The sequence below is a fragment of the Adiantum capillus-veneris genome, chromosome 2 (genome assembly GCF_014529385.1).
Source record: "Adiantum capillus-veneris isolate H3 chromosome 2, ASM1452938v2, whole genome shotgun sequence".
Lineage (NCBI taxonomy): Eukaryota > Viridiplantae > Streptophyta > Polypodiopsida > Polypodiales > Pteridaceae > Adiantum > Adiantum capillus-veneris.
The window spans coordinates 156,515,908-156,541,841 of NC_140932.1; the positions used below are offsets into that span (position 1 = coordinate 156,515,908).

Here is a 25,934-nt window from a genome sequence, read left to right on the forward strand (position 1 = left end):
CTGATGCAGAAACGCTAGTGACTGGGTGCTGCTGGCGTTAGTGCTAGATGAAAAAAACGCTAGGTATGCTGCTTGGAGAAAATGCCAAGGCTTGGGATCTTGCTTGGAGGGGGAAACCGCCAAGGTTCTGCTGAGAAGTTGCCTGCTGAGCTTGGCTCCTGTTGCCTCTTCTGCCAAATAGTGCTAGCTCTAGTTTGCTTATATACAAACTTAGCAAAATTGCCCTGTCTACTTTTGTTGGGAAGTCACTTAAATTAATAAGTGAAAAATGTCAAAAATAGGAAAAATAGGCTAAAATCACTGGAAAATTCCCTTGATGGATTCTGATGGGAATACACATGATCATGCTGTGTGCAACCGGAGGATATGCATCTACACTAAGTGACTGGGCATGCACAGTCTACGAACAGACTCACAAAAAGTGCCAAATCACTTCTAATCTACACTGACTGGACTGATTGAACCCTGATCATGTTGTAGCTTGTCCACGGACACATAGGGTTGGATGTGTCACATGACATCCCCTCCTTTTCAAAGTGAGGTACTGGTACCAAACTGTATGGCGTCGAGGGAGATCGCCAATAGCATCTGGAATCCTGGAAGGGACTCTTCGCCGGCCCACTCTGATGTGTGGGTCGTGCGGTACTTGAACTTCATAAAGGTCTGCAACGCTTGCTTCTTTGGGCCGCGCCGAAAGCGACACAAAGTCTTCTGTGGCTCCTTTGATGCTACAACTTCGTTGAGAGTCGTGCTTCTTTCTTCTTCAAGAATCTCCATGGCTGAAAATTCCTGAAACCACTTCCAACACAAAAACATGAACGTACCTATTCCATGTAAAGTGACTCGAAAAAATCTTGTCTTCCTCAAAGACTGTGCATGCAATATAAATGAACAAAGAGATGGAGTGCTAACCCGTTCACCACACACACGCAAACAATGAGATCGAATCTTTCTCTTCTGATCTGAAGCAATCAACTGTGGCAATTCACAACGGAAATGCCCATGCTTGGTGCTCATTCTTTCATGTGCTCTTTCTACGAATGTGTCATGTCAAGGAAGAGACATGGAATGTGACGTCCTTGAATGCATACTTTTCAGCTTTTCATGAAAAATCCGCATACATTCGTGCTCATTCATGAGTGAAACGTGCTCAACGTACAATATGTCATGCCTAGGAAAAGAGATCACATAGGGACGCTGACTAAAATACAGGAAACGATCACGAATGAAACACTCGAACAATGCGTGCATATCAATCATGCGAACACATGATACTTTCTATGAGGGTTCTTTGGACCTAGGCTCGAGAGCCAAGATCATTCTTCCTGAATGATCGAATCGTACTGTAGGGGTTCTTTAGGCCTCGACTCGAAAGCCAAGATCGGTTCTTCGTGATTGATCGAATCTACAACGAGGTTAGCTTCGCTAGAAAAAGCATCTACTAACACATCATTGTGAACAATCACATCATCTTCATGCAACTCATCATGCTTGTGAGAAATCACATCTTGATCATGCAAATCATCATGCTTGTCAGAAATCACATCTTGATCATGCAAATCATCATGCTTGTCTTTATCATCCAAATCATCATGCTGATCATTGTCAATCAAATCATCATGTTGCTCACAATGATGCAAATCATGTGTGTCATGCTCTGGAGAAGAAGAGACTGAGAGAGTTTCCTTTTCCTGATTCTGTGCAAACTGCGCCTGCACAATCGGAAAGAGTCGCAAGAACTCTTTCACGTGTTGGTCGCTCTTCTTTGCTCTCGCAAAGTATGGCTGCCACTCTTTCTGTTTATTGACACTCTATGGCTACCATCTTTTCTTTGTGTTCACGCTCTATTTTTGCTTTTCGGTCTAACTTCTTGTCCATAAACAATTGCAGCAACTCCTTCATAGGAGTTAGTGCAATCCTTGCCGTAGATGGGGAAGGGGGAGGGTCGGAAAAACCTCCTGGTGGGGAAAATTCTTCTTCGCCTCTCTCATGCTCATCACCTCCAAGCGAAGTATCCATTCCGCTTCGAGTGATGACCATTCTGAAGTCGTGGGTTCTTGTGGGTTCTTGTGGTCTTGGGTTCTTAAGTTCATGAGGAACTTGGGTTCTTGCGGGTCTTGGTTCTTGAGGTTCTTCTTTCGCTTGCAAACCGTGTTTGAGAAGGATCTTCTCGTCACCCGAGTTCTACTCCTTTCTGCGGGCGCACCCGTTGGCGGCCTTGCGCTCACGCCAAGGTTGCTTTTTCCCACCTCACGTCGATTGGCCAACCGCTAAGTGCACGGTCCGCTCTCAATGAGTGAAAAGAGACACAAGGGGAGGCTGGACAAGCCCTTCTTTCTTGGAATTCCTGTCACTCTTCAAAAACACGATTAGAAATCTACACGCCCAAGCGAACTTGGGTTCGTGCGACCGCAACAAGCAAAAAAAATTCTTGTGGTTCTTTTCTTGAGTGATACAGAACACTGCCAAAGCTCTAATACCAATGTTAGGTGCAACGGAATGATTGTTTGCACTTTGCTCAAGATGAGTGCTCCGAACTGTGCTCAAGGTTCCTTTTGTTCTTATGGAAGGGAGAGCCTTCCGTTCTTAATGAGAGAATGCTATGATCACAAACAAAGTGATTGTACACTGTGTGTGCAAGTGTATGAGACTGAGAGAGAGAGAGAGAGAGAAGAGAGATACGACACCAGAGACGTAAAACCCTCCTCCAAAGGCCCCACTCTCGTCGACGAGAGTGGTCTACTTATGATTGCACAAACTGGTACAAACTGTATGCATGAGACTGATGCAAGTCTAGGCTATGTTGACGATGACGACGGTGATGACGAAGTCGACCTAAGGGCTGAAATCTGCAATCTTTCTACTTCTGTCCAAAAACGCTATGGGCTGAAATCTGCGACTAGTCCAAAAACGCTGATTTTGGGGGGCTGTTTCGGTGGTTCCTTACAAGGTTGGATCAAAACGTATCTACGGATCGGTTCCGTACCATACGGATGTTCTGTACGGATCCGTACCGTACGCAACGATCCGTATGCCCCTTTTTTTTTTGGGGGGGGGTCGAGAGAAGCCCGCACGGTGCTGATTTAAAATAAAAATCTAAGTCTCTTGCAGTAGTTACACAATGTGGTTGTCTTGTAAAACGTGTCTTTGAATGTCTCTTTGAGTTGTTGGCTTCTCTCTTGTTTTTTATTGGAAATGCCTAGAAAATTTAGTACTTTGCGGTTTTTTTACAAGAGTACATATTTTTACGTACATAAAAAATTTTCTTGTACGAAACAACGTACAATACGTACATATACGCCACATATAGTACGTTTGGTACCACCTTGGTTCCTTAACGCTGAAAATCTACAGTTTAATGGCTGAAAACTGAGGTCTTACTGGGCTGATCTGCTACAGTTTCATGGCTGAAAAACGCTGATGCAATGCCTTCAAAAACGCTGATGCAATGCCTCCAAAAACGCTGATGCAATGCCTTCAAAAACGCTGATGCAATGCCTCCAAAAACGCTGATGCAATGCCTCCAAAGACGCTAGCAAAGCTGGTCCTTGCAAAAACGCTACGTGGCTGGGACCTGGGTACTGTGGCGATGCAAATCTGATGCAGAAACGCTATTGACTGGGTACTGCTGGTGTTAGTGCTAGATGAAGAAAACGCTAGGTATGCTGCTTGGAGAAAACGCCAAGGCTTGGGATCTTGCTTGGAGGGGGAAATCGCCAAGGTTCTGCTGAGAAGTTGCCTGCTGAGCTTGGCTGCTGTTGCCTCTTCTGCCAAATAGTGCTAGCTCTAGTTTGCTTATATACAAACTTAGCAAAATTGCCCTACCTACTTTTGTTGGGAAGTCACTTAAATTAATAAGTGAAAAATGTCAAAAATAGGGAAAATAGGCTAAAATCACGGGAAAATTCCCCTGATGGAATCTGATGGATTCTGATGGGAATTCTGATGATCATGATGTGTGCAACCAGAGGATATGCATCTACACTAAGTGACTGGGCATGCATGTCTACGAATAGACTCACAAAAAGTGCCAGATCAATTCTAATCTAGACTAACTGGACTAACTGAACCTTGATCATGTTGTAGCTTGTCCACGAACACATAGGGTTGGATGTGTCACGTGACATTTTCCACCTGGATCATGGGCATAGAAAGGGTTATGTGCTTGTCCGTTGTCACACAAGAACCGGAATCTTTTGAATCTTCAGCTGTCTCAGCAGTTATTAAGGCTTCCAATTGAGAAGGGGGAGGTCGAGGGAGCTGTTGCCTCTTGGACCTCTGAAGGATCCTCTCGCACAAGGAAAGGATCGATAAATCTTCAATTGTACCACCATTAGACAAGAAAGACTTAAATGTAGGGCATGGCTGGCGAGGGGGAACTTGTCCAGCATCGCGGCATTCACGACCGATGTTATGTCCCGCTCTTGGGAGAGGGGATCTAGCCCAAACGCCGTCGTGATGGGCGTCCAATGTCCGGGCAGACGTAGTGTGAACACGGCCAGTGTGGCCGGCCATTATTATAAAAGGGAGACCAAGGCCTCACTTGGAGTTATCAACCCCCACTGGCAAAGTGCCAGTGGTTAGCCCGCGAGGTTAGGAGTGCGCGAGGTCACCTCGAGGAGGTGAGGCCGGGTGGTATGGGACGCTCGGTCTTACAGGTGCACGCCTACGTCCTCGGACGCTGCCCCCAGCACGGGAGAGCTGCCGGATGGTGGCTATGGTCGGGTGGTTTGTCCAACGCGTGTCTATAGGCAGTCCGTGTAGCCGGGAGATCCACTCTCCTCGTTCGTTTCAACCGAGTACTCGACTAGGGTTGGATATATGTGCCACAAAGTAAGCGCATCTTGATATCGTTGATGATCCTTTGGAAGCTTCATGTTGCTGCCTTTGTTGCTGATGATTCCAATAAGAAGTAGGTTGCTTAGAACTGTAGCTTTATATTCATGCTGAGACTTTTGCTGCTCGCACGAAGGTACTTTGTGTCTAGTTGTCTCTGAGAAACCATGCTTTGGGTGAGAAAATTTGAGTTCCGAAGGCTTTTGTTTGAGTGATTCTTCCTGGTCGACCACGGAAGCGTTGGAAGAAGATGGCAAAGAAGCAACATTTATATTCCAAGAAGTATTAATATGACTTCGCGAAGAGGTTTGCGCCTGCATCTGCTTCAAGCAAGTGTGAAGTGATACGAGGCTCGTGGAAAGTGCTACCAGCTGCTCTTTGAGAATTGCTATCGAGTCCTCGGGTAGAATATTGTCGTCGCCATCTTGTGATCCAGTCATGCTGATTGTTCAAATACAGTAATGGAACTGTGGCGTCTCTTATTGTATGGGGTGTGCCTCTGCTGTTGTTAGTGGGTCTTGCAAGGCCGGTGCGAGAAGTGGGAACTTTGTTGCGGGAACCAAAGCGAGAACCCGAAACTCTGGTTCAGGTTCATATACCAACTGTAGAAGAGGCTCCAGCCCCGAAAAAGGTTTTCTTTCCCGCGTATAGAAAATGCATACAAAGCAAGCGCTGGAGGGGAGGGGGGGGGGGCTGCATGAAAAATTTTGCAGATTGGAATCTTATCATTTCTCACGCTGCTAGCTGGATGATTTCCTCCAATCCTGGATTATGTACGCTGCTATCTGATGGGGTTTTTTTAATTTTAAAGTAAAGCAGTGCACATTGGGTTTAAAAAATTGGGGAAGGCCAGACCTCTTTGGCCAGCCACCTGGCCCTTAATTTTAAGCTTGATTTGTTAATAAAATTGTACGTGTCCTGTTAGCCGTGCGTCAAATTCAGCGTGAGGAGAAATCCGAAGAGGCATCCCGCATGAAGACTTGCTGAATTCGGCGCTGGGAAAAGGCACCTTCATATGCACCTCTTGGAGGGAAAGGGTGTCGCTTCATGAAGGGGTGCCCTTCCTTGGTGTGTGTTCGCGAAGAGATGCGCTCACGAGTGGTTGATGTGCAGCAGCCAGCAAAGGGAAGCTAAACCCGCAAATAGAGACACCCGCATGCGAAAGGGCACCAGCAAGGTGAAGAGGTGTTGCCCTTTCACATGAATAGGTGCGAGCACAATCACGAAGGGACACCACCTGATGAAGAGGCACACGAAGGGTCACCAACAGAAGTTTGCCCGAAATTCACCGGGTACGTGGCACGCCATACACACACATGTGTGATTCTGTTCGTTATTTACATGATTGAAACAGAAGGATTCATGTTACCTTATACGCGTATGCGTGTGTGCACCACCTTTCTTCTGCTTCCATGCAACTCTTGGAAGGGGGGGAGAGGGTAGAGGCGAGGGTGAGAGGCTCACAACCTTCGGGTCTCGGGAAAAAATTTGCTCTGATACCACTGTAAGGATTCTAGTACTAATCCTTAATTAAGTACTTAAACTCATGATTAAGACTTAAGAAACTTGAACTTGACTCAAAGACAAGAATCTAAAGACTCTGTGTTTGATTGATTAATTCATTGATTGAATGATTGTTTGATTGAAATGTGTTACAAAGGCGTTCTTATATAGAAAATGAAGAGACACAATGAAGAGACATGACTCTAGGCCAATAGTCATGTCCCTCTATTGTAGAGTCGTGACCCTTCCGCGTAAAGGTGTAGCCATTCGCTGAAGAGGCATGGCTTTTCGCAGAACAAGTGCGACTCTTGGCGAAGAGACACATCCTTTCGAGAACAAGGATCTCTGATTTGGTACGTCTTCGTATTTGCAAGAGAACCAAGCGACGAAGGTAATACAAAGATAAAGAATACGTCACGATCGTGACATCCCAAGCGAGAAAACCCTCTCACTGATAAATCCAATAATTCATTTAGAATTATTTTCCGATCAGATATAGCCAATTTAGCAACATAGTGCACTGACCCCAAACTATGGCACCCCTTTCGGTATTTCTTTATATTGCTTCAACGAGGTACAGCACGTGCGGCTCTGCTCTGCATCTACCGCAGGAAGCATGCCACAGAGTGAGCCTTGAATACATATTTGAAGGCTCATGGCCATCCAAAAGCAGTTACATGAAAAGTATCAAGTCTAAAAGCATCTGGGCCAAAAAGCTAAGTCCAAAAGCTACCAGCGAAAATCATCAAATTTCGTACAGTTGCCACAACAGCATGTCTTGGGTGTGTGTGTGTGTGTGTGACTACTTTATTTTAGGCCCCAACGGCCGAGGTTCCACAAGTTGTTGGGGTTAGGATTAAAATCTTAACCCATTTTAATAATTGGGCCACTAAACAAGGATCTGCAAGTTGGTAAGGGACTTCTTCTTCTTCTACTAGGTTTTAGGCCCTCGGCCGAAATTTGCAAGTTGGTTAGGGTCTTCAATGGCTTGACATGTCAGCAGTTTGTGACATCCCCCCTTCTTGAAAGAAGAGTGATTGTCTACGATAATATATGCAAAACAACTGTAACGTGAGGGCACCATGTGCCAACAGAAAAGAACAGACTGAACAAACTTTACATGCTTCAAAACAACTAACGGAAAGAGATGCACGGCACACAAGACACGTAGTTGCGGAGTTCCACCCCAAGAGAACACTCGCCCCAAACTATGGCGCCCCTTTCGGTATTTCTTTATATTACTTCAACACAGTACAACACCTGTGGCTCTGCTCTGCATCACGTAGTAGAATGCCACAGAGAGAGCCTACAATTCAAGGCCCTTGGCCTACCAGAATCAATTTACATGCATAGCATCAAATCCAAAAGCATCTCATCCCAAAAGCTGCCAACGCAATCCCGGAAGTCCGTACAGCATGCCACGTCATCAGCCAACGCAAAATGCAGACATCCGTACAGTTGCCACGTCATCAATAGGTCAACGTTCATTTGTGTGTTTGTGTGTGTGTGTGTGTGTGTGTGTGTGTGTGTGTTTTCTGTACCTCTTGTTTCCACCTATGGGCTGTTTTTAGGGTTTTCTCCAGTTTTTCCTAGTTCTTTCCCTATTTTAGGGTCGTGGGGTTTCTGTGGGAAGGTCAAGCATTTGCTCTCTCTAAAGAGGGAGGGATGCCCACCAATGTTGCATCAGTTGTGTACATTATCAGTGCTTGCCAACATTTTGGGTCTCTCTCTCTACCACCAATGTAGTATCAATTGTGTACAATATCACTGCTTGCCAATGTTTTGGGTCTCTCTCTCTCTCTCTCTCTCTCTCTCTCTCTCTCTCTCTCTCTCTCTCTCTCTCTCTCTCTCTCTCTCTCTCTCTCTCTCTCTCTCTCTCTCTCTCTCTCTCTCTCTCTCTCTCTCTAACGTTTTCTCTCTTCTCGTGCAATCTCTCTCTAGCGTTTTTCCCTCTCTCTAGCGTGAGATTGCCCTCCCTCCTGCTATGCCTTTGCGTTTTTGCAAGACATCTCTCCTATTGTGTCTTCTCTTGCCCCGAGCAACTCTCCATCTGCGCGTACACTGCAGATCTAGGAGATCACCGTGACGGGGTTGCTCTCGGAGGTTCCATGTTCGGAGATTACTACTGCCCACCATCGGATCTGAGGGATTGTGCACCTATGCGGCCCAAGGTGGAACCGTACATATTGTGCAGGCTGGATACATTCGTATCGGACGTTGTTCCATACGGGAAAAGTTTGTGTACGTAAAAATACGTACCATGGTAAAATAGCCTAAATCCTCGGGCCATAGTTCATCTATAAACTTTAAAAGCGGACATTTGGCACATTTAATACAATTCACTTGCATTATTGGTAATCAAATACTGAAATAAATTACCAGATGTAGGCTACAACAAACACACAATGACAAATTTGTGCCTTTATTAGCATGCATACGAAAACTTCAGCCTTGGGATTTGTGCGTTCACACAATACAGGTCTCAAAACCCTCGCATAAAGATATTGTCCCATTCTCAGCCCCGTTTTTTTAATTGAGCAAGTTTTTTAAAAAACATGTACGGATCCTTCCCGTACGTACAGATCCGTACTTAACGTATGTATGGTACAGAAAGGATCTGTACATACATACAGATCCTACCTTACTGTTGCCACCGTTTTCAGCCATATCCGTCCATCTTCCACTGCCACTTCTCACATCTCCATCGTTAGCTCCCATTTGTAAACCCAACCCACCTACCTACAATCACAATCTACTACACCTTCACATCTATAGTACTTTCTCTTGTAGTTTCATGACGTCACGAGGACACAAAAAATTGTGCATGGTTATATCTCAAGGGCTAGGTTTTTTGCCTCTTCTAGATTGTAATATGATCTTTCTTTCTAGAAAGAGAGCGAAAGAGAAAGAGAGAGAGAGAGAGAGAGAGAGAGAGAGAGAGATAATGCATCCAAATGAAATTGAGAGAGACTAAAAGTGTGGCGGGAAGATACAAATTAGACTCTCCTAAATAATTAAGAGAGAAAAAAACTAGAGAGAAGGTACGTATTAAAAACCTGCCTCGTAAGTATTCAATGGCTTCATCCAGAACAAGGTTCAAAAGTTGATCATATCCCTTTAGTGTTCCCGTAACTGCAAATAGAAGAAACGGCTGTCAAAAATGAATGTTACCCAAATTTGCCACAGAAAATAAATACGAAATGAATATTCATTGTAAAGAAACTTAACAAGCACTACTTGTGATAGCTTTTTCCAAATGAATCATTATAAAACTTGAATTGCACAATTAAACTAAGACTGAAGAGCTTGAACTTGAGCTGTACAATAAGACAAAACTTCTACGCATCCATGATAGCTATAACTTCAGGAATAAGACACTAAAGGAGACATTGCATCAAGATTACCTTGAGTAGTGCTATTTGTTTGTATCTAGATGGGGATATTGAAATCTCCTAGTTTGAACTTTGAAAAAATAAATGTAGCTCAAAGCAATGATCAAGATACTAAGCAAAATTTAAAAGATGTAAGAGTGGCTTTCTGCAATACAAACAAGGCAAAACGACAATTTTGTAAACGAGAATACTGAGTCTACCACACAACACCGTACCACCAGAGAGGGGGGAAGGTGTATGGAGCGTGCCGAAAAATGCACCTCTATTTTCTGAATCGAAATAAAGGTGAGCAACAGGCCATAGGGAGCTTGAGCCGTGACCTTCGCAAAATGGTCAAGCCTTTGAACACAACTTGCAGTACGAATGTGGGTGATGCCACAACTGAAGGACATGTCAAGGATAGCACCGCACAGGAGCCGAACTTGAACTATAGCAAAACCGGAACTGGAGCACCCGCACAAAGCCACAGGAAATGTGTCACGATTCTCGACTCTGTACAAGCAGTGCTGACATGGAATGTACGGATGTCAACGTGGCAATTTACTGACATGGCAGTCTGTTAACGTGGCAGCCTGTTGAAGTGGCAAAGCCAAACTTGAACTATAGCAAAACCGGAACTGGAGCACCCGCACAAAGCCACAAGAAATGCGTCATGATTCTCGACTCTGTACAAGCAGTGCTGACATGGAATGTACGGATGTCAACGTGGCAATTTACTGACATGGCAGTCTGTTAACGTGGCAGCCTGTTGAAGTGGCAATTTTGGTACACTTAGATGCTTCTTGTCCACCTGGCACCAATTAAGAAATCTAATGCTTTTACGTGCTTTCAAAAGCACAGTAGTAAATAACGAGTCATACTATTATTTCTAAGTGCTTTTGAGGGCCCAGTGCCTGTAAAAGAGAAGCCAGGTAACCATTAGCACTCAGATTTGATTAGTGGTCTCAAACACAACAGTTTTAACCTACTCTAAAATCAATGAAGTAAAGAAACAATGTGAGGGGTGCCTATTTGGGAGCCAGCAATCTCCGAAGGTGTAATCACTTCCGACAAGTGATTTGGCCAAATACACAGAGAAAACCACAATCTACAAAACTCTGAAACGCTTTATCACTTGAAACAACTGAACTGTAGCAAAGAGTGAAGAGAGAGAGAGAGAAGATGTCGGAGCAGGATGCCCCTTTACACAGTTGGTGGCCCTGAACTGCCACTACCAACACCCCCATGTGGGTATTTCTTTACTGATTAGAACTCTTCTCGTACAAGGAGTTGGAGGGCTGAAGTCCGAGAGTAGGTGCTCAGTTCTCACTGTATAGAATCTGTGTGCATAGTCACAAGAAACGTTGTTTCTTCCCCCGAACAAACGGACAGGCCATTTCCTGCTGTAATTTCCGGACAAATGGCATTTCTGACCTTTTTTAAGGGGGAGTAAAAAATCTGCAAGTGACTTTTTATTCACAATCAATTATCTATTAGCCTTAGTATCATTTTTATGCACTTGCATTTCTCTGTACGTAGACTCTGTGATCTATGCGTAATGCTTTCCCTCTCCCCCCTAGGTTTATCAGGTACTTGAGAGTGAGTCTTGTGGCTTCTGTACACACTTAGTGTGACTTCTAGTCATTTTTGGTGGCTCTATGGGTGGGTGTGTATATGTTTTAAGTCCTATGATAGTTTGTACACTGAGTTAATATTTTAATTATAAGAAACACCGTTTCTTGACCGCTTCGACCTTGACCGAAACTCCGAAACTCCGAAACTCCGGTTTTTCCGTTTCCGATTCGTATTGTGACTACGTCTGTGTGTGCAAGTGAACAAGCAAAAGTGCTTTTATGGGCCTAGGCACAAAGTGATGGCGTGGCATGCCCAAGTTCCAAATGGAAGAGAAATGGCAGAGTGGACGAGAGGAACTGAACCCAAAAGATGGGCCGAGGGACCTAAGGGGGGTTAAGGATTAAAAATTTTAACCCCTACCAACTTAAAGAACTTCAAAGCACCGGCTGAGGGGTTTAACCCAAAAATATCAAAAGCTTGACATCTGGGACAGATTTCTGTAAAACGCTCTGACATGCTGACGTGGCAGCTATACAAAATTCCATGATTTGCACTACACTGTTGACATGGTAGGCTGTACAGATTTTTGTTAACGGGCGCTGGGTAGTTTTCACGTGGTTCTTTTGGAGCAAATGCTTACCGAAAGGGGTGCCAGTCTTTGGGGCCAATGCATCTTGGCTTAAAACTCCGCCGTGCTCGCTTGGAGTGTCCAAGCCTGTAACAGAGGCCGGCGGAGATAAGAGCTGCAAAAAAAGCAAGGCGCCCATAATTCAACCCCCTTCCCCTCTTTTTGGACGCACCCAAAAAAAAAGCAAACTTTTCCCAAAAGTAAGGAATGCCAGATTTCCCTTCTAAAAATTGTGAGAAGTGGCAGCGAAAGATGGACGGGTATGGCTGAAAACAGTGGCAACAAATGCAAAACCCCTCGAATCCAATGGCTGGCAACACCAATGTCACAAACTGATGACGTGGCAATGCCCAGACAGTCTCACACACGCTGACTAACAGCTGTACGGAATCCCGGGATAAGCGTTGAATGTTGACGTGGCATCACGTACGAACTGCTGACGTGGCAGTGTACGGATACCCGCTTTTCGCTGATAGGCTGACGTGGCAGCAGTACGAAATTCCGTAGCTTCCGCTGACTTGCTCACGTGGCAGAGCGTGCAGATTTTCGCAGATTATGCTGACAGCTTTTTGTTGGCAGATTTTAGACCAGTTGATTTTAGAACGAGTTGCTTTTGATTTTGAAAGCTTTTGGGGCTCTGTTTTTTGCATCCCTTGTAACTCTTTATAAGTGATCCTAGGGGCTCACTCTGCAGAGCATCTGGACCTAGAGTCTGAGAGCGAGCACCCCCGGGTTCGGTTGTACTTTGCTCAAAGATTAATATAAAAAGAAATACCGAAAGGGGTGTCAGTCTTTGGGGCCAATATCTCTTGGCACAGAACTACGTCGGGCTGAATAATTTTGAAGTGAATCTCTGTTGTGTCAAGGTAGAATCTCGAGTTGGGGTGTCCAAGTTTGTTACAATGATATTAGAGCACAGCTGATTTTTCTTCTATCGGGAAATCCGATTCCTTTTTTCGCGACACTTATGGTATGCCAAAAGGTCAAGTTTGACAAGCATAAGGCACCAAGATTTCTACAACCTTTACCCATACCTTCCCGTCCTTGTGAAAGCATTGCCATGGATTTTATTTTTTATCTAGCCAGTGGGCAGGATGGCAGTTGGACAGTCATCGACAGATTCAGTAAAAAGACCCACTTCATTCCGGTAAAGAAGACAGTTAAGCCCGATCATTTGAGGAAATTGTTCATCTCATAGATTTTCCGATTACATGGCATGCATGAGTCCATTGTTTCGGACAGAGATCCCTGGTTTACTTATTTGTTTTGAAGGGCAATCTGGGAGAACATTGGCACACGGTTGCAGTTCTCGTCCTCGTTTCCCCCGCAGACAGATGGGCAATAAGAGATAGCCAATTCAGTGGTTTTGGATTTGTTGAAGTCTTATATTTCGGATCAGAAGACTCAATGTGAAAAGTATTTGCCCTTAGTGGAGAATGACTAAGAAAGATACATTGGATGACTACTGCCACAAGTTTTGGGATACTTATTTGCCACAGAGACCAGATTGAGCGGTTTTGTTGTGGTTTGCCAAAAGAGATTTGAGACTATTGTCTAAACCAGAAGTCAAACTCCATTCAGAGACTTATGGGACATGCTAAGCACATCCGAAAATTCCGACGAACTAAGGGAACCAAATGCAAGTTCATCAGAGGATTCCGAGAAAAGGGGATCAGATAATAGTGCGTCTCAAATTTCCGATGATTGAGACTGACGTGCCAATGGACAGGGGAAGCTAGTGAAGCTACCCACAGGTCCTAGGGCACAAGGAAAGAACGGAAAAAGAAAATCAGCTCGTAGATTAGGGAATTCCCCAGACCCAGGATAAGATTTTTGAAGCGGATCAGTATGATCTAGATATGGATACTGCTTTTGCCAAGGTGCACGAGTCTCTTGAGAAGTCTCAAGCACGGCATAAGAAGGCAGCCGACAAGAATCGACGCGACTTGCAGCTGAAGGAAGATGATTGGGTGCTCTTACGGTTTGAGAAGGCACGCCTAAGGAAACGAAAGAGAAAGGATCGGCTTTTTCCAAAGCTAAAAATGCGGTACTATGGCCCTTTCCAGATTCAAGAGAAGATAAATGATGTATCCTTCAGACTGAAGTTGCCAAATACTAGGAAGATTCACAACGATTTTCATGTGAGTCTATTGAAACCTTTCGAGAGTGAGGTGCCAGTCAACAGGGAGCCTGAGGAGCAGCCTAAAATGGAAGAGAGCGAGGAGATTCTTGTTATGGAACATATATTGGCTCACTAGGAAAGGAAAATGAAAGGTAAAGTGAACGGGAGTTCTTACTTAGTCAAGAACTCTTCGGCATTGTGGATGGAGGAGGAGGACCTAGCAAATACTCCTTGAATACTAAAACTTTATCTTGAGGCTTTCAGTCTAGCTTTGACTATTCCGAGAGATCCCGGAGATCAATAGAGTTGAATCTCGTGCAGACATGACTGCACAAGAGGGAGTCACTCCGCTCCTTTGTCACAGGTTACCAAGATGGAATAAAGTCACTGATTTTCCTTTGGATTTCAGGGATACTGATGGGCTGACAGTGTTCTGTTGGATGACTTTATGAAAGAAGTACTTCAAACTGGGAATCCCGACATGAATCTGATTTCCGTGTGCTCTCATGTGAGTGCATGTTTGAAAGACAAAATGACTGCAACATTTCGGTCTTGAGATTTCCGATAATGACAGCAATAAGAATTAGTCAATCTGAACATCAATGATGCAATTGCTAAACACGTTACCGATAGATCATGGTTGTCCCAACTTATGGAGGTCCGTCTAATGGGGCCCAAGAGGGACACAAGGATTTAAGAAGAAATGGCGTGCAGCTGCTGACGTGGCAAGAAGGTAAGATTTTCCCAAATCGTGCTGACGTCGTAGGCTGTACGGACACCCACATTTTGCGTTGGCATGATGACATGGTAGTTGTACAGATTTTCGCAAAACACGCTGGCTGCTTTTGGGCAATATGCTTTTGGGACTTCAAGCTTTTCATGTGATTGCTTTTGGGGCTCTGCTTTGGGCATCCCTTGTATTGTTTATAAGAGCCCTTGGGGCCTCACTCTCCAAAGCATCTGGACGCAGAGTCTGAGAGCAGAGGTCCCTCGAGAGTTGTACTTTGCAATGATTAATGATAAAGAAATACCAAAACGAACGCCAGACTTTGGAGCCAATACCTTTGGACACAGAACCACACCGGGCCGGGCCGTCTCTCTCTCTCTCTCTCTCTCAAAGTTCGGTGATTTTGAAGTTTCTGTTCATGTGTTCTATTAATTTCTCGCTTGAAGTGTCCAAGCTTCTTACACACACACACACAGAGCAACACACAATGTTGAGTGCACGCAGTACAGAGGTTACATTTAGTTGTACATAGGCCACTAAACATCCTAACCAAGTGAAACTGTTCGCTAATTGGCAAAATCAAACAGGCTACACGTTTTTTGACTTTTATAAAAATGATTAGGCAAACACACCATTTCTCTCGGTCCAAAACAGTGGAAAATGGCAAATTCGTTTCTTCAAGCAAGAAACGACTCGTTACTATGTCTAGAAACAAGATTCTGCAAGGTAACAATGGAGACAAGACCAAAGCAAGAGTGTCAAAGAATATTCATCTCGAAGATGCGCTTTGTGTCACAAACAGGAGTGCAAACGAGCAATTAATAAATAAACTTGACAAAGAAATACAAGAGAGAAGATTAACGCAGTGTTGAGGTCCAGAAGATGGGCTAGTACCCCCCCTTTGGAGAGAATCTTTATTATGGGAAGAATCTTTTTAACAAGCACAACCACCGCAGTAAACCCCTCCATTCTAGATCTCATACTAGATGGTCACTTTCCTTTTTGTATGGGAACCTAAGAGGCTAGCTCTCAACTCCTCCTCAAGCGTAGGCCGAAGCCTCCTTACTCCTTTCTCCAAGATGGAGTCCTTGCAAAACGCAAACATAGTCGCAAAGGATCATAGATCGTATGCACAACCATCATCTGTTGCTCCCGACACGGAAAGCAATCTCCATACGCAAACTTGTCGCGAGCACTTCCAGATCCATCGCAACCGCGTCTCCTCTTTCTAGCACTCACAATCTTCCTGAGAGTGGGCATGCCCATGTTGCTTCTATAAATCTAGGGGGTGGCAGGAATAGCAGAGGGGGCTGCTACTTTTTCTCCCAACAATAATAGATGAGGGAGGCGACTAAAATAGAGAGAGGAGAGAGAAAAGGGCTAGCAGCAAATTCTAGAGAGAGAGAGAGAGAGAGATCGCTGGAGTTCTGCATTTTTTTAGCCAGATTGGGGGCACCCTCTTTTTGTGTTGCTTTTTTTTTAATGGACTACCCACTTATTAAATGGGTAGCAAGCCAATTATTAAAAAAGTGTGAACTGATTAAAAACTCAGTAAAAACTTGTGAGCTGAAAACTAATGCTTACACAATACTCCCCAGGCATCCCTCGATGCAACCTCATGCACAAATGCAATGCATACATAGACTTCCTCACGGGAAAGCATCCCCTTTCCCGAAAAGCACTCAAAAACATCTTGCTTTAATTCAAAGCTTCTCAAAACCCGTCTTTATTCATTGTGCTTGCATCTTTGCGTTAATTCTTACCTAGTTCGATCCTCAGACCAACAGAATATTTCCTATCCAATGCTCCCGTCACCCATCCTGTGACGCATTGGGTGTCACGTGCATATCTAACCCTAGGTGCATGCGGACAAGCTGTAACTCCCATTTATAGGGTTTAGGACAACCTAGGAAGTGTTCTGGCACACTTGTGAGCCTCTACACAAGACCTACACGTCCACGCACTTTAAAGTAGTTGCATACCCTCTAATTGCACATGAGCACAAACAGTGTCCGCTAGCTATAGGCACTGGGAAGTGTTCCCATACATAACCATTAGTACCAAAGTGACATTTTAGCTTTATTATTTCAAGGTCGTGGCGGGCCAAACTGGCACTCAACCCCGCATTAAAGATAAGTGACCCTAGGGACAGTGTAACAGGGACCGGGCAGAATGTCACGAAATAATGATGGGGTATGACCAACTGGAAGAGAAATGGCTGAGTGGACAAGAGAAACTTACCCGACCAACTTGAACTTACAAGCACCGGTCGTAGGGCCCAGAACCCTAATAGACAAAAGCTTAAACTCTATAGAGGATTTCCATAAAATGCGCTGACATGCTGACATGGCAATTCGTACGGACGATGATGTGGCAAGCTGTACGGATTTCAAAATATTTTGTTGGCTGCTTTGGAGAGCCAGGTGCTAGCTTTGGGAGCAAATGCTTTTGGGGTTTAGTGATTTTGGGGCCCGATGCCGGGGTCACAAGATAAAGTAGCTGGAAGAGGGCCGGCAAGGAAGAGAAGTGGAGGAAGGTGCTCAAGGCTGCAAGGTTAAAAGAGCTACAAGTTGGACCTAAGGATGCCAGGAAGGAAAAAAATGCTACAAGCATTAAAGCTTAAGAATGCTAAAGTGCCCAAGCAAATTTAAAAAAAACTCCAACATAAAGTACTACCGAATGCGTTAAAAAAAACACTGGTTGAGAGTATTTAAATCTCAAAGCTAAGGGGAAAAAGAGGGAACCCAGATTGCAATAGAGAAAAACGCTGACGTCAAGGCAAAGGGAGGGAACAAGCGCAACGAGGGTAGAGGGCGATGGTGAGGCAGATCTCCTAGCTCTCTGATACCATGTCAGAGAGTGTAGTGGAAGAAGAAACGCGAACAGGGAATGCGAGAACATGAGAGAGAGAGAGAGAGAGAGAGAGAGAGAGAGAGAGAGAGGTGATGGCAGTAACTAAATAACTCCAGAGGTAGAATGATACAAGATGACAAGAAAGTGGACTAGGGCTACACTGATATAGTGAGCAACTCTGTGTGGGTCAAAACTTCTGAAAATACCAAGTACCAAAAATCCACAAAATTGGGGAAAAAACATGAAATGGCAAAAAAGCCAGGTGCAAATCCTATATGCCTAGAACCCCTACTAGGAAGGTCAAAGGGTGGCCGATTCACAACCAAGGGCCTGAGTGCACGTGAGAAAAGCCATAAGCAAGAGTGAAAACATCTAGAAGGTGAACGTTGCTCTAACAATCTAGATCTGTTAATTTTTGCATGGCTTGCTTCATGCGGGACAACAGAAGAGGCATAATGCCTACATGGCGTGCTAACGTTGGAAAAAGTAAAACATTCTTTGTGAAACCCCATAAAAAACCAGTGTACCCCATCCCCCCGCCCCCCAACAAAAACAAAAGAAATGGAGCATGCCGTCTACAGCAAGGTCCAAAAATTACTCTGAATGCAAGGATTTTGTCACCCTTAATGTGAGCTATCAGGTTGAAGTATTTTTGAGACAAGCTCTCTACCTCCGTCTTCATCTCTCATGGTACATGTGACGTAGCACGTTGCGTTGCGTGTTTAATATCACTTCGCCAAACAATGGCATAAAAAACCTAAATTGCGTGCACAGAGAAAGAGAAGGCACCTTCCCTGCCGCCCGTAAGTTTTACCGAAACGCCTTTGTCCACGAACTTTGCAAGGTCCAGGACCGTCTCTTTCCGTCCTGACTGCAGAATGAGAGGGAAACGTCGTGAATAAAACCCGGGATCCGCAGCAAAGATGTAGCTTAAGCAGAGAAGTACCATAGCTTTGAAGTGTTCTACAGTATGTGCCGATTGTCAAGATGCTGCGACCATGGGAGCAAGCAGGAGAAAGAAGAAGACTGGATACTCGATTAAAACAAGTTATACCTTTTGAGTTGAAGTTTTAAGGGAGCCTGTGAAATTACTTAAATACCCCTAAAATTAAAACTAATCTTGCTTGGTGGGCAGTGCTATAGACATCTCTAGAACATAACAAGACGTGTGCAGATTAACATCAAGCATCTAGCACTGAAGTAGACAAGTACAAAGTGCATTGGCAAACAAAAAAAAACTTTGGATTGAGATCCCTATTCTATGGTCAGGATTGAGCCAAGTGGTCTTATTTGAAAAAAGGACTTTTGGCCCAGCAATACACAATTGTATGTATGATGATTGATTACCTCCTTAGTTGTTTGTAAAGTGGTCCAATTTCACAGCATTAGTGAACTTTAAAAAATATTCACATGTGTATTTATTACTCTAAATCAAGCGTAGTCAATTTTCGCTTATTTCTCATAGAACTTGAGAGAGAGAGAGAGAGAGAGAGAGAGAGAGAGAGAGAGAGTTACATGGTGTCATAGTTAGGGGTCTTGGTTTTCGATCACAGAACCTAGTGCAAAACACATTTAAAGGAGGAAAATGCTAGGATAAAGGGTTGTGTTCGTGCTATAGAACGGTTATGCATAGGAGAACGTTGGCTTACAATATATAAAATGCATTGCCAAACAAAGACATACGTAGATTGACATAAACCACTTAGGAACAAAGTTAACATGTGAATAATGCATCGAGTATTGCAGTACATAAGTCAAATTGTCCAACTATGAGAAAAGAAGCACATACGGTCTATTTGATATATAGATATGATGATCGAGATTAAGCATGTACTATTGAGGAAAAAATGTAGCTAAACTAAACTTAAGGAAGCATTGACAAACTCAAAAAATACAAAAACATCAACAGACTATAAAAATTAAATTTCACTACCGACCTGATAATCGTGAACGAGTGTCATCCAAATGTGCATGCTGGAGGACAATGTTTGAGTCAAGCTACATAAAAGCAATGAGAATAGTTAAACATTTCATCTTGCAATGAAGCATCGCATAGTGAAAATGCTAAAAATACAATGTACGTCATGCAAAAGTGTCATACAAAAGTATGGTGGAGAGTTGGCATTGTGGTCTCTCCAAAAATTATAAGAAACGAAAGCCTTCCCTTGCACCGGAGCATTTATGTGTTGCGTCAAGCAAGCACATAGGCATAGGGAATTGGATGCTGATAACATACCTTGCAGTGTTGTCGAGATGAAATCGACACTATTCGGAATATATGTCCTCTCTATTAGACACAAAACACACGTCAAGACAAATATAGAAGATGCGAGAGATAAATTTAACTTAAAAAGAAACAGAGGCAACTTTATGTTCTATGTCATAGATGGTGTAGCCTTTGAGCCGCTACCATGAGCACTATCCGGCCCTCCTTCCTAGGTCCGAATACCCCAAAAGGACGGTGCAATAGCACCTACAACCAGTGTTCTTTATATTCTTTTTGCATTTACCGACTCTAGATCCCAACCACCCTTGACAGTAAACCCTACTTCCCTTTGGTATAGAGCAGATTGCCCATATTGTCTTATGAATGTCTGTCTCCTCAACCACCAGTCCACCCTCGTGATCCTCACCTACCTAATCTACCTCTCTGGTGGCTGCTTGAAGACCTCTACGATCTTGCGAGATGTCTTGTGTAAGATACTCTAGTCGGTATGAGGCAATCTACTCCTCACAGCTTACCTTCCTAGCTTGTTTTCGCTTCCTAGACACTGTAATATTATCCACCTCCACTGTTGGTTGTTGATAAAATGGTCTACCTCCGACCTCATCCTCAATTTCTCTTGCAATAGCTGTTGGGCCCAGTGCTTGGCCTTGTTGTGCCCCAGGAGCAAGTTTTTGTTCAGCCCCATGATATATACCCTCCATCAAAGCAAGCATCTTCACACTTTGAAGCAAAGCATTTGACAAGTCAGATACGCATGTATTGTACAAGTTCAACATTTCTTTGTTGCCCTCGTTTGAAAACCAACTCGCGTGCTTGTTTTAGCAAAGTTAGTAGTCGGCACGTATGTCAAATCATCCACTTCTTGCAACACATTTGTATTTAGAGACAACATGTCAACATTAAAATAAAATCCACCCTCAAATAGTGTTTGCTAATATTTACCCCAACAAAGTATATTCTCTAGTGAGGGTATCACACATGCCACCAACTCAGCCAACAATCCATTTGCGACAAGTTGCAATCAAACACTTTTTTGGAATCTCACCAAGTTTGTATATTTTAGTACAAGCTGGTTGCCTCTTCTTCACTTCTTACAGAATGCCATAATTCACACATATGCTTTGTGCTCATCTTGGGAACTCTTATGGACGTATTGCACGGTGTGAATGTGCAAGCTCTGCTCCCAATGAAACAAGCAGGAGCGCCCTCTTCCTTCCATAACATTGTCAGGACCTTCATTGAATACAGCTCAAATAGCTTTTCAATTTTCCCCTACCTCATCTACCATGAATCCTCTAAAATCAGCCAGAAGATGTTAGTTGTCTAGCAACATCACATTCATAATTTCCCAGAACACGATTTGTGCCTGCGTATCTTCTTCTTTCATCTCACATATGGCAATTGTTTGCATCTCTTGAATCCTGCAAAGACAAAAGATTAATTACTGTCACAAAGGAGCAAAGAGGGAGTTAGATGTTGTCCTCACAGGGCTTACGTGGGATTGTATACATGTGCTACCATTGTTGTCCACCCCACTACTCTACGCATGTGATCAAACCAAACCTTGCTTCTTCGTAAATCCCCATTCCCGTCTTGTCGCATTCTATTTACCAGCTCGACTCCAGGCCCGGGTCCATTGATCAACATTTTGAATACGTGACATCTTTTACTACGTTCTGCGGATTCTTTTGGAAACAGCATGTCGTAGAAATACATATACTCGCAAGTGTTCTTCGGCTTAAGCAATTCAGTATTTGGACCGGCTCTAATCCGTGCAGTAGTTTCTTATCTCATCAAATGTTTAAAACTGAGATGAATAGCGAAAACAGGATGCTAGCATTAAGATTCCATAACACAGTAGTTGGAGTCAAGAAACTAAAATAACACCTCTGGGTATAGATCAATGGTCGTATTTCCTTTAGTATAGAGGGAAGCTCATTGCTATTCATTTGCTTTCCATTTTTTTTGAACAAATGCTCCCATTACCATTTGCTTTGCAAGATTCAATTGCAAATGCCTAGGTCCACTTGTGGGAGTTTCGGACATCTCTCTCTCTCTCTCTCTCTCTCTCTCTCTCTCTGGTACACATAAAGTCTATATCTCTCTCGCACAGTTCACCGAAAGGGTTACAAGAAAAGAAAAAATCCACTTATTACAAGATCAAAGCACTTGAGAATAAGCATTTCTCTATTCAAGAAGCATGTAAAAAGCGATTGTTCATAAAGGTTCACAAAAAATAGCATTGTACACAATGTGAGGCACAATATGTGAGGCACAGTATGAAATGTCTACTTTTAAGTCATGGAAAGGTGGATAAAACTCCACAATGTTTGGAAGCGGGGCCAACAGAGATGCTGCCTTCAATGCACAATCCACCTCTTCTACGTGTCTCTTGTCTTGCTTGTCATAATAATCAATATCTAATTCTCTTAAATGATTTTCTCATGTTAAACTGATCATTTAATATGGGGAAGTGTCACAGGAGAAAAAGCTAGAATATTGGTTAAGCTAGCAGACCGGTCATAGTAGGGATCCAAAGGAGGGAAAATAGGGATCCAAAGGGGGGGGCATCTGCAAAAGAGCTATGTGCAACGATGGGCTCAAAAGACCCTAAGGTTCAACCCATTAAGACTTCCAAAATGCTAAGGTTCCAAAATTCAAAGGTTGTGTCCAAAGGTCAACCATTAGGGGAATTGGATGCTTTGAGTGTGTCCCAAAAAGTCTTTGACCAGCCCGACATAGGAGGGGGCGAGCCCAAGAAGTAGGGGATGAGAGAGAAACACCAACACACACTCACAAGCTTCATTTGTACACAAGGGGAAAGACGGACACATGTCAGCTCCCTAGGCCAGATGTCCATAAGTTGTACTCAAATCCTATTGGATGGCCATGGAGGTGGACCAATGAGAATTAGGCTAGAGTAAATCTAGTTTGATTAATTTAAAAACACTTAATAAAAGAACCAATAAGAATTAAGCTCTCTAGAAGACTATTGGACAATCTCCCAAGGGGACCAATGAGCATTCAACAGCCCAATGGCTTGCCCGATTCCTACTGGCCAAGAGGCAAAGGGGTCCAATGAGAGTTTAGTTGCATTTATTAATTACCTAAAACTCTCACAAAAGGGGAAAGGGGGACACATGTCAGAAGGCTATCACTTATGCTGCTTAATTTCCATTTGCTAGGCCTGGGGAGTTCCAATAGGGCTGTAGCATGAGCATTTAGCAAGGGGGGTCGACCAAGAGAGGGAGGGGGCTGATTTTTGCAAGGAATTATCACACACACACACTCACACAATCTCATGTGTGAAGCAAAGAAGACTCTCTCTCCTTCTCAAGCTTGAATGGAAAGCTTACCACCTACTCCAAGCTTGTGAGAAGTGATGCCTACACCCACAACTCTTGGCTTTGTGATGCAAATCCAACCAAGAGCCAAGCTTCAATGCATGCTCATCTCCTCTACCATGCTAATTACTAAGCTAAGCTATGCTAATATGAGTGATTATGTGAGGAGATGTACATCTTTCTCGTAAGAATACTCCTTCTTCCTCTCAATCTACTCTCATACCCCGCTAGCTCTCACCATCTTCAAAGGTGTGTGAGGTCTTGGGTCTGAGACCGTGAGGGAATTGATGTTGTGCTTGATAAGTGTTTTGCTTAGTGCATGAAGTTTCCATCTTCATTGCAGTAGCTAGTATTTAAGGAACGCAAAGAATTGTATTGTAAAATGTCTCTCTCTTGATGGGAGAAACCATAATACAAAGCCTTTTGGAGGGGGGACGGGCTCCATGCAAATCAGGTCCTCAACTATTGTCAATTTCTTAATTTCTCTCTCTTTTGAAGTATTGTTCATGCTATCTAACTAGGTGTTATACTTTTTGTTGCTCTCTCCACCCAAGCACTCTTGTTATTCTCATTAGGAAGCTATTCTAATGAAATTCTCACTATGTTCATGCTATTTTCCACTACACACAAGTTACTAGACCATTAAATGTTACATTGGTATCAGAGCACAATGTTTCTCTTTTCTTGCTCAGGAAGGGAGGTCCTCAAGCTAGCTATAAATGGTTGGTACTACTAATTGCATGTGAGTAAGTAGAATAGGGATTTTTCAGCCTTGCAGTGCGCCTACCTTTTTGTAGTTAACGGGGCATCACCGTGGAGAGCTATGGTCTTAATAGTGGAGTCCTATGGGGCTTGCCTACGGCTTAACCACTATCGAGCTATTAGAAGCTTGACATGAGCCGGTGTTGTTTTGGTGTTGAATGACCCTCTCTTCCATTCCTTGTAATTAATGGTATTCGAGTCACAGGTACAGTAGCTTGAGTGCTTTTTCTAAAGGGGTAAAGAGGAGTAGCAACTAGGGCTTGAAGTGCCAAAGTACACCTAAAATGTTTACACCTAAAAGTTGTTAGAATGGCTGACAATAGTAAAGAGAGTGAAATTAATGTTGATAACTTTGATTTTGCTAATGAGCAAGCTACTAATGATGCCCCAATGCTTGTTAACAATCTTGTTTCTATGCTTCAACAAGCCATGGGCAATCCATCCCTCCAAAGTGAAGTGCAACGGCAGCTTTGTGCTCATGGGATTCTCCAAGCTCCCCACCATGACGAGAGAGCACCTAGGAAACCTCCTTGCGAGACTTCCAAAGGAGGTCTCTCTCCGATTCGGGAAGAACAAGAGGATCCCTACGAAGGGCTCAGAAATTTGCTCCTTGATGACGCATCTCCTTCTTAAAGGAGAACTCAAGAGCCTCCACTGAAGGAACGAGAAAGAAGTGAGTCTCCCACCTATTCGGGAAGAAGAAGAGGATCCCTACGAAGGGCTCAGAAATTTGCTCCTTGATGACGCATCTCCTTCTCAAAGGAGAACTCAAGAGCCTCCACCGAACGAATGAGAAAGAAGTGAGTCTCCCGCCACCTCGGCGGAGATGGCTCCACGAAGACGGCGGACTAAACGCTCTCCATCGCCTCCAAAACAGAGGACCATTGGATACTTCCCCACACCATACTTCAAAGAGGGATGACAAAAAGCAAGAGAAGAAAAAGGTGAGAAAGAGGACACCCTCTTCTCCGTCTTCTTCATCCTCTTCCTCTTATGAAAGTGATGGTGAAGACAACAAAGATCAAGGCAAGAAAAAGGTGAGAAAGAGGTCACCCTCTTCTCCATCTTCCTCAAATTCTTCATCTTCTGAAGAAAGTGATGGTGCAACCTTTGAACCATCAAAAAAGAAGAGGCCATAGGAAATCCTATGCCTCATGGAAGAGGTCATCCAAGCTCAAGAAGTTCAAAGAGGGAGGGAAGAGCATCTCTTACCTTACCTACGATGGCACTTTTGGTGCTACGGACAAAGCCTTGGCCTTTATCCAACAATTCGATGCAGCGTTTGGAGATGAGGGCTTCACGGAGTCCTCTAAGCTACGCCATATAGCTATGCACTTTCAAAAGTCCGCCAGGCAATGGTGGTCTAGCCTACGGGCCAACGGTGAAGCTCCACGAACATGGAAAGTTTTAAGAGCTTCCATATGAAGCAGTTTTTGGCCACCGATGCCAAAGACAAAGTACTCACTGAATGGTAAAGCTCAAAGCTCTCTCCTTTTTTTTTCCGAGAAAAAGATCCTTCTATTAGTTACTAAAACTACCCATAGGGCTACAACCACCTCTTCAAGAGAGGGCTACAACAACCATGGTGGGAGACTCTCCCAATGAAAAAACCAGCATATGTACAATGGGACTAAATCAAGAAATGGGGGGAGGGAAAAGCCACACAAATGGTCGGTAGTGCCATCGGAGTACACCCTGGACCATGGTGTAGAAAGGCCCAGGATGCCAGAGTCGAAGGAAAGCCTCTCTGCGCTCCCACATGCGGTCGGAGCTTCCCTGTAGTCCCTCGAGCTGTCCTCTGAGAGTGTGCATCAGCTCTAGCTAAAAATCACAAACAGTCTCTGCTGGTGGCACAGAGCGAGCCTCAAAGATGCAGAAGCAACGGGCTTGCCAAATGAGCCAGAGTGTCAGGCCACTGATGAGCTCCCAACACTCCTCTCTCTCACTGCACCACTCCTGTGGAGTAAGCTCTGTAGCAAGCTGGAG

The 25,934-nt window shown here is 43.9% G+C and overlaps 1 protein-coding gene across 1 annotated transcript in view; it reads right to left on the reverse strand.

The window, feature by feature from the left end:
* The window catches only part of EMB2816 (Small nuclear ribonucleoprotein family protein), a 52,383-nt gene extending 33,681 nt beyond the window's left edge, over window positions 1-18,702 (reverse strand). Inside the window, exons 1-3 of the mRNA XM_086491925.1 lie at window positions 18,562-18,702; window positions 18,405-18,486; window positions 9,400-9,471 (exon numbers count right to left, since the gene is read on the reverse strand). Of these exons, the coding sequence (XP_086348051.1) occupies window positions 9,400-9,471; window positions 18,405-18,486; window positions 18,562-18,564 (157 nt within the window). The 5' untranslated portion in view covers window positions 18,565-18,702. The remainder of the gene's footprint in view (window positions 1-9,399; window positions 9,472-18,404; window positions 18,487-18,561) is intronic.
* Window positions 18,703-25,934: the final 7,232 nt, after the last annotated feature.